General features: G+C 38.3%; 1 protein-coding gene across 1 annotated transcript; it reads left to right on the top strand.

The window, feature by feature from the left end:
* The first annotated feature begins 7555 nt into the window (after window positions 1-7555).
* On the top strand, window positions 7556-8578 carry LOC122029022 (SPX domain-containing protein 1-like). The gene is made up of 2 exons (XM_042587985.1): window positions 7556-7598; window positions 8232-8578. Exons 1-2 carry the CDS (start codon window positions 7556-7558, stop codon window positions 8576-8578), a joined length of 390 nt encoding a protein of 129 aa, XP_042443919.1.
* Window positions 8579-9442: the final 864 nt, after the last annotated feature.

The raw sequence follows: 9442 nt of genomic DNA, 5'->3' as shown, positions 1-9442 counted from the left end.
CTCAGCTATGACAGTCGACCTATTCAGATAATAGACCAAGCAGTTAAGAAATTACGGAACAACGAAGTACCATTAGTCAAAGTCATTTGGCACAGTCACACAGCAGAAGAGGCAACATGGGAGACAGAAGCCAGCATGAGACAGAAGTACCCAGAATTATTCTAAGTTCGAGGACGAACTTTTTATAAGGTATGGGAGATTGTAACACCCGAAAATTCTCAAAACTATATTAGAAATATTCTATAATTATTCTAGAATTTTTAGATATTTTTCCGGAATTTTTAGAATAGCAGAAGTGGCAAAAATAAATAGAAAACGAAAACGGCCTAAGCGGGGATTGAACCCGAGACCTATGGCTTAGGGATAATGCTAGTAACCAGTTGAACCCAGCAGGGCCGTGCTGAAAGGAAAGGGGAACATTTATATTTAAGTTTAAGTTGGGTCGAAATACCCACTTAATATAAATAGGAAATTAGAAGAGGAGTTATTAGATTTTTATTCGTGACTTTCTTCTCCTCACCCTAACTCACATCGACTCCCCTTCCCTCTCCTTCTCTCGGCGCCAACCACAAGAAGAAACCTAGGGTTCCCTTCCTAGGGCTTCAAGGACACTTTCCGGCGACGACTTCGACACGAGGACGTTCCCCTTCGCGAGAGGAACGCTTAGACGTGAGAAGATCGTCGAAAGGATCGTCTCCTCCGGAAACCTAGCGATTAGAATCGTAAGAAATTATGAATAAGAGGTAAGAAACCCCTCACCTGCAGTATAAGTAGCTTCCGTGTGGTTTTATATGCATTAGTTTAGTTATCTGCAGATTTTTCGACACATAGGGTGTATTTAACCCTCCTCGCAGGTTTAGGGATTTAGTGAGTACCTTTAGATGGGCCAGACACGTCTTTCCCCCTTCAGTTGGAGGTCTTAGATGTTGTCGTGTGCCTAGAGGTTATCTCCCTAAAAGAGGGGAGAGTTTAAGCACACTAGATGTTCGATTAAATGATTAGCTCAGTAAAATGCAACTTAGGCATTTTTAATAGCTCAGTAAATGCAATAGAAGCATTTAAAATAGCTTAGTTAGCCTTACTACAGCTTTCATGGGACTACGGTCCAATGGGTGGGCTCCCACAGTCGCCTCTAGGTTCAGACAACCTAGCACTAGGTTCAGATAACCTAGTAATAGCAAGATAAGTAAATTCAGCTATATTAGTATTTTATTTTCAGTGGCACTGTACAGGATCAGATATCCATTGGGTTGGATTCCCACAGTCATTCCTAGGTTCAGACAACCTAGTAACCCTACTAAATTCTGGACTTGCAAACCCGGGTCTAGTTAGGGATATGCGCACAGCACGTACAGTTGTCGGGCCCAAACAGCAGCATGATTACTATTTTCACTTATTATGATAATAGCTTTTAAATTCGCAACCTAGTTATGTGAATATAGTTTTAGCTTAGTTTTAGCTTCAGTTTCAGTTTAGTTCTCCTAGTTGATACCAGGAGATAGCTCCATGTTTAGATTTTATTATGCATGCCATGTTTCAGTGTTTATGCCATGTAACTTCAGTATGCCATGCTTTAACAAATTCAATGCATATTTTAAAATAGCATTCTTTAAAAACATGTTTGCATCGTTGCATGTTTTAGTGAGGTAGCTGGTTTCTTACTAAGCTTTAAGCTTATAGATACTTTTTCCTTATACTGCAGATAAAGGTAAAGGGAAAATGGATTAGCAGAGGAAGCTGAAGGTCAATGCAAAGATGGTGTGTGTGGCAGAAACCTGGAATGAAGATCCTTAGGGAGTTTAGCAAATTAAGAACTTAGTTTCTTTTCTCAAGTACTTTTATGCACTTTTAGACCTTAGAATGTTTAAACCATGGAAAATTTGTTTTAGTTGTTAGTAATTATGTTGGAATGCTAGTTAATAGATGCTAGAACTTATTTCCATTGATTTTAAAACTCTTATATGAGATTTTGGCACGAACTAGTCTGAAATCGAGTTCGATCGAATCGACCCGGATCGATCTGAGACCGATCGAGTGGGTTGTGCCGGATCGGTCAGTGACCGATCCGGAACAAACAGAGAGTTGGCGTATGTTATGGATCGGTCGGTGACCGATCCATATCTCAACGATGAGTATCGAAGCTTCGATCGGTCGGCCGATCGGTGTACTCTGGATCGGTCGGTGAGCCGATCCGGATATCTGAAGCAATTGAGTTCAGATTGAAATGCTCGTGCCATGGATCGGTCAGCCGACCGATCCGATCATCTCGTTCAGATGTTTGGATCGATCATTGGATCGATCCGATAATCGATTCATGGATAGATTGAAATGCCTGATTACAGCTAGCAGGACATCCGAGAGGCTTAGATTATCTTCCCTAGCATGTGTACAACTCCTAGGTACACCTAGAATACTAAGTTCAGATTTTACAGTAATCAGTTTAGTAAAATTTTAATCAATCCAGATTTTCGCAATAGTAATTTAGCACAGTATAATGTAGCGATCGGCCTTACAGCCTAGTAGTAGAAGGCGGGTCGTTACACTCACTCAATCAAATGAGCTCAATATCTCATATTGACTCATTTGGGCATGGCCATGCACTTCGTGGTCTCACTCTATCAAGAATATCAATGTCTCTCCCGTCATATAGGAGGGATAGATCCCATCTACATCACTCACATCCCTCCGCATAATTTGTTACATACCCAGTAATCGCCTTTATAGTCCACCCAGTTACGGGTGACGTTTGACGAAACCAAAGTACATAACTCCTTATGTTGGGAACCATGGTGACTTCAGGTCTAAGGACTAGTAGTCATACTAATAGCCACATGTGAAAGTATATGACACTCATATAACGATCCATGATATTTTCTCATGGCGGGTCATTCAGTATACATTCTCCAATGCATACCCATGTGTCAACTTGATATCTCTATATCCATGGCTTGTGAGATCAAGTCATCGAGTTGACCTACATGCTAGTTTATTGCATTAACATTGTCCCTGAATGTTAATACTCGACTAGGAATGATTAAGAGTAGTGTTCTCTATATCATCTCACTATCGGTTCAACTAACCGATTGATATAGGTGAGAACCTTCTACTCAAGGACATTATTATACTTAGTTTATTTGGCACCAATACAAGTAAGTATACTAACCAAAACCAAATGCCTTTATTTATATAGAATATGATACAAAATACAATCATCAAATGATTGGCTCTAGGGCTCTAGCTAACACAGCAGTGGGTGGCTGCATTTCATTTGATTGGGTGTGTAGTAGCTTACAAGAGATGAGTTTAAGAACACAAATCATTAGATAAGCGATGTTTAGAGTATTAGTGGTTATAACTTAACTTTAAATTGACACAGAATATTGATAGGTTTTGTTGTAGAATAGAGAAGGGTAAGTTCAAGCATGCGGGCGTGTTACCTCCAAGCTTTGTAGTTCAGTTTGTAATGCATTGAATATAGCTGTACCTACATCTTGAGTTGCAATTAGTGTTGCATAATTCAGTTTTAAGGTTGTGCTGAATTCTTGCTTGTTTGCTACCGTGAATCACAAAGAAAGGAAGCAAATAGTATAGTTTAAGCATGTGATTAGATGGTTCCTTTTTGTTATATTTGCAGATTTAGTTTAGTTTATGTAGCCTTGTATTAATTCGAATTAATGTGGCTGGTAAGGTTTAGATTTTTCCTTGCTGTGCATTATGTTTTCATGTATGCAAATTTGGATCGGCATGTCATGAGTTTTATGCCTTAGTTTGGGTGCATGTGTTATAAACAGATAGTTTAGTTTTAGTTCTTAAAGTATGCAAATTTTTATGTTTCACAGTTTTAGTTTTGTTTAGCATTGTAGTTCTCGATTAAAACATGCAATTTAATATAGTGCAGATCTTTTTATAAGTATTCTACGCAAGATTTTTATAAGTATTGTTTGAAGATTTTGATAAGTGTTGCATGCAGAACTCCAATCTTAGAACAAATTTTTTTATTAAGCTTATATGCAGATTTTTGTTAAACATTTTAGTTTTAAAGAAGCATTCTTTTGTTAGAAGTATTAACAAGTATAAGGAAGATAAAGAAAAGAAAGAAAAAGGCCAAGGCCTTAAGTAGATCCTAAAGTCAAGACTTAGGGATGTTGGCACACAAGGTGCTAAAGAAAATGCCGAGGCATTATATAGAAGTATTAAAAGATAACAAGTATTTTACTTTTATCAGTGGCACTGTACTGGACTCTCAGTTGTCCTTGGGTTGGGCTCCCATAGTCGTCCCTAGGTTTAGATAACCTAGTAGTAACGGCACGGCCGACGGTCGACGGTCGACGACCCGAGGGTCGCCAAATGGGCCGCCAAATGGGTCGGGTCGTTACAAAAGTAAAAGCAAGTACAGTTGCCGGGCCCAAGAAGAAAGTTGATTATTATTTTAAAGTAATAAAGTATAAGTTTTGAAACAAATGAAACAAGCACCATTTATGCTTAGAGTTAGTAAGTTTAGTTTCTTTTAATTTGAAGCATGCAGTATTAGTTTTATTTGTTTTCTGCTTAGTTATTTAGCATGATTAGCTTTATTTTCCAGCATGCAGTTTTATCTTGTATAGCATAAATCCTTAGTTTTCTTTGCTATTAGTTTGACATGAGAAGTTATGTTTTTGCTTTACTTTCTTTTAGAGCATATAGTTTCTAGTTCTTTCAGTATATTCACATGCATATCAAGTTTTTGTGAGTTAGATAGCGCTTACTAAGCATTTTGCTTATAGATTACATTTCCTCTTACTGCAGATAAAGGAAGACGAGGAGGAGGTGCGGATGGTGTGTGATGCCAGGACTATGGAAGAGACTTGAGACCTAGTTTAAAAATTTGTTTAGACTAATTCTTTATTTAGATTGATAAGAAAATTTGGAGTAAGAAGTTGTATTTTATTTTGCTTCCGCTATTCATTACTTGCATGATTGATTATACTGCATGGTGATATTATTTCTTTTGTGTGTGATATATGTTCCAGCCACCTGTGGCTGATGTATATTATGTTTGTATCTCAGTTTAAGGTCACCGGTACAGGGGAGATTCTGCCAAAATTTTTCGGTAGAGACTCCTCGTGGTTTCGATCATACCGGTTAAGTAAAGTTAGTAGTTAAGTAACGGTCATCCTTAGAGTGTAATAGTATAGATAAGAAGGGTGGTCTTTACACTAGAAGTGTTGGCAAGGTAGCATATGAGTTAGAGTTATCCCAGGAGATGTCAGCTATTCATAATGTATTTCATGTCTCTATGCTGAAGAAGCATATCCCAGATGCCACCTAGGCGATTGAGCCCCAGTCAGTACAAGTCCGCGAAGACCTCAACTATGACAGTCGGCCTATTCAGATAATAGACTGAGCAGTTAAGAAATTACGAAATAAGGAGGTACCATTAGTAAAAGTCATATGACAAAATCATACAGCAGAAGAGGCAACTTGGGAGACACTACAAGAAAAATGTCATTCAACAACACTCAAACGACAACGGTTTTATACCAAACCGTTGTCTTTTTGCCTTTTAACAACGGTTTTAACAAAAACTGTTGTTTTTTAGTAATTTTTTTCGCCTATGACAATAGTTTTTAAAAACTGTTGTCTATTTATATTTTTTTGAGGATACGACAACGGTTTTTAAAGGGTACGACAACAGTTTTTTAAAACTGTTGTCTATGTGCGCTTTTTTAAGATTACGACAACGGTTTTTTAAAACCGTTGTTGAATGCGATTATTTTTTCTTTCGCCACTTTTTCTCCTTCGTCATTTTTTCTGTCTATAAGTGTTGTTTACACCTTGTTTTTTTATCTCTTTCCCAAAACCCTACTCTTCGCCGCCTCCTCCTCACCACCCTCTTCGTCGCCTCCCTCCTCACCACCCTCTTCACCGCCTTCTTCGACGCCTCCCTCCTCACCGCTTCCCTCCTCACCACCCTCTTCGTTGCCTCCTTCCTCGCCGCCCTCTTCGTCGCCTCAACTTTCGGCCTCGCCACCTCCTCCTCGCGGCCTCAACTTTTAGCCATCTTCACCGCCTCCTCCTCGTCGCCTCGACTTTCAGCCATCTTTGTTGCCTCCTTCTCACCAGCGTCTCCTCCTCGCCACCTCGACTTTCATCCATCTTCGCTGCCTCCTCACTAGTGCCTCCTCACTTCTGTCGCTGGAATCATCGACACAAAATGACATGATGGATAAAGGTACGACAAACTATTTCCTTTATCTGCAACAACGACATAGACAAAAGTGTTGTTTTTGTTGCTCAAGCAAGGAACAAGCTGATACAAACTCTGGGCCTCGATTCTTCTCCTACAACTCATGAAACTTGGCCACCAACCATTTTGGTAATGGTCGAAGCCAGAGCTTGAAAGATCGGAGGGTGACAAAGATTGGGAAGGGAGGCCACAGCTTCTCCTGCCCCAGTCGTCGCATTCATCAGGTATGCTCATTGTCTTCCTGCCTGGTGTTGTAGTTTCAATCCAGCTCTCTGCTCTGCTCTCGCGCTTATTCTGATGGGGGTTTTTCTAGCCAACGGATTGTCGGAAAAAGTTAGGGGTGTGAATTTGGGAGGCTGGCTCGTGGTGGAGGGCTGGATCAGGCCTTCCCTGTTCGACGGAATTCCCAACCAGGACATGCTTGTGCGTTTCTGGATTACTACCATCTCTTAATTTCCTTCTATCGCTGCTTCTAACTGGATTCATTTGGATGGTGATTCTTATGGCTGAAATCGTGTTCAGGATGGAACTGAAGTGCAGCTCAAATCGGTGCTGCTGCAGAAGTATGTCAGTGTTGTTGATGGAGGTGGTGGAAACGTGACTGTGGACAGAGATGTGGCATCAGCTTGGGAGACCTTCAAGGTCTAGTATGAATAATGGATCAATAATTGTTCATTTGGCTTTGATTGATTCTTGAAGATTTGACATTAGATATGTGGTGAACATAATATGTATACCCAGGCAGGGATTGCGAGACACATCGTTTTCTATTTTTATGTTTCATATTTTAAGTTCTTCTAACACCTAAAACAAGTTCGGATAAAGTATCTAACAAATTAAAAAGTAGAAGATACATGCCAGTGCTTGTTGCTCATCTGGTAAATAGTGTTAAAAATTATCAATGACAAATTTACACTTAATCTCTTATTCTTACTGTTATTGCTTTTAGTTTTTAAATTATCTTTCTTTTCTTCATCTTTAAGGAACATCTTAACTGTTTCATGGTAATAAAAATTACTAGCGGAGAAGCTGAAGTCTGGAAGTGAGATAAAGGTGAACTTTTTCTTTCTTCAGCATCTTCCTTGTAGGTTTTTCCCCTTCAGTAACTGCCTAAGTTAATGCTCATTAACAAATATCTAGGAGGCTTTGAAGACGAGCGTGCTCCAGTTGTTGACAAGCAAGGGCAGTAAGACAGAGCTTCAGGTAGGATTTAGGTTCTAGACTTTGAATTATTCTTCATGTATTTTTATCCAATTGGTCTTTCATCCAAGCTGGACTCAATTGCAAAGCCTTTGATTTCCATGTGCAACCAGAAAACCTGCAGTGATTATGATTGTTGGTGTTAATGGAGGGGGAAAGATAACGTCTCTTGGTAATCATTTTGATCTTGTATGTTCACTTGCACATTTTCCGTTTATGCTTTCACCTTAAAGAAAGTAACGGAGTGTATTCTTTTCATCCTTAGGCTAGGTACTTTACCCAAGTTACTCAGGTTTATTTTTTGTGTAGGATTTACTTGTAAGATGTAACAGTGATCGCAAAATCTTTTTAGCAAAGTTCTTCTCAAGTCATCTATTTGTGTTTGAATTTTGGAGTTAATTCTACCTCTCATTATGCTCCTGTATTGATTGCAACTAGACATGTAATTCATGTATAGAGATGAATTGGTTGCTGATTGATAAGGCAAGAGCTGTTCCTATTTTGTTGAAATAGTTATAAATTAGTAGCTAATCAAAATCTAGATAAAAAGGAGTTCACAGTTCTTCCTCTTCCATCTCATTGTGTGTTAACTAAGTTATTACTTTTTCTGTCAGGTACTCATAATTAATATTCAATGATATTGGATTTTTTTTTGGATTAATTCTGAATAATATGCAAAAAAAATATTATTTTGCCCTTTTAGTTTGAGCATGTAAACTCTTGGACTTCTCCTTTGCTTACTTTTTTTTTTTTTAATTTGTGCACTCATTTAGATGGTTTATTATTCTTGTTGTGATGAATTCAGGTCTAGTGAAAATACTGAAGAAGTATGACAAGAGAACAGGAGCACTTATCAGGCAGCCCTTCATCGAAAAGGTGCTGCAGCAGCCATTCTTTACAACTGATCTCCTATACAAACTCATGAAGGAGTGTGTGGCTATGCTCGACCACCTCTTCCCCAGCAACAACCTGTCAATTTCTGCAGAATGCGACGGACAAAATGGAGTGCCAAAGCTGGCACAATCAAGTGAGAGGGTTCCAGAGTTGGAGGAGATTAAATATATGCAGAGCTTATACATGAAGAGCATCGTAGCAGCGCTGCGGTCCTTGAAACAGATTAGGAGCAAAAGTTCAATAGTCAAAACAGATTAGAAAATCTTGTGTTATATTGTTCTACCTTTGTTTTAATAGTGTTATCATTTTGTTGGTTGCTTATGAAATTTTGTTGGTAGCTTATGAAATTTTTTCAGAATGGTATAGATATTATTCTTGAATGTTAGAAAATTGTATATTAAATTTTATTTTGAAATTTAGTATTTTGAATGATTTATAATATTGGAAAATTATGTATTAATTTTTTTTATTTTTTATCTAAAAAAGACAACGGGCTTTCACCGTTGTCGTAAATAGTTTAAAACTGTTGTTGAAGACCCTATTATTAAAGGTAGATGCTCAAAGACAACGGTGAAAAACTGTTGTCTTTGAATGAAAAGACAACGGTTTTTCACCGTTGTAAAACTGTTGTCTTTGCCTTCAAAGACAACGGTTAAAAACTGTTGTCTTTGGGTACCCCTTTTAACAACACGGCCTTTAACAACAGTCCGAAAGGGGCTACGACAACGGTGAAAAACCGTTGTTGTTTGACTTTTTTCTTGTAGTGAGACCGAAGCTAGTATGAAGCAGAAGTACCCAGAGTTATTCTAAGTTCGAGGATGAACTTTTTATAAGGTATGGGGGATTGTGATGCCCGAAAATTCTCAAATTAATTTTAGAAATATTCTATTATTTTTCTGAAATTTTAGAATATTTTTATAGAATTTTTTTTTAGTAGCAGAAGTAGCCAAATTAAATAAAAACATAAAACAGCCTAAGCGGGAATTTAACCCGAGGCCTACTAGACCCTACGACTTATAGATGACTCTAGTAACCAAGGGGCCCCAGCAGGGGTGTGCTGAAAGAAGAGGAGAGAAATTATATTTAAGATTTAGTTGGGTCGCATTAACCACTTAATATAAA

Source organism: Zingiber officinale, chromosome 10B (assembly GCF_018446385.1).
Source record: "Zingiber officinale cultivar Zhangliang chromosome 10B, Zo_v1.1, whole genome shotgun sequence".
NCBI lineage: Eukaryota > Viridiplantae > Streptophyta > Magnoliopsida > Zingiberales > Zingiberaceae > Zingiber > Zingiber officinale.
This window is presented reverse-complemented; position numbering and strand designations above follow the sequence as displayed.

Coding starts and splice junctions, on each gene's coding strand:
- LOC122029022 (XM_042587985.1), top strand. CDS start 7,556: ATGATTGTTGGTGTTAATGGAGGGGGAAAGATAACGTCTCTTG. Junction 7,599..8,231: donor GGGAAAGATAACGTCTCTTG/GTAATCATTTTG, acceptor TGATGAATTCAG/GTCTAGTGAAAATACTGAAG.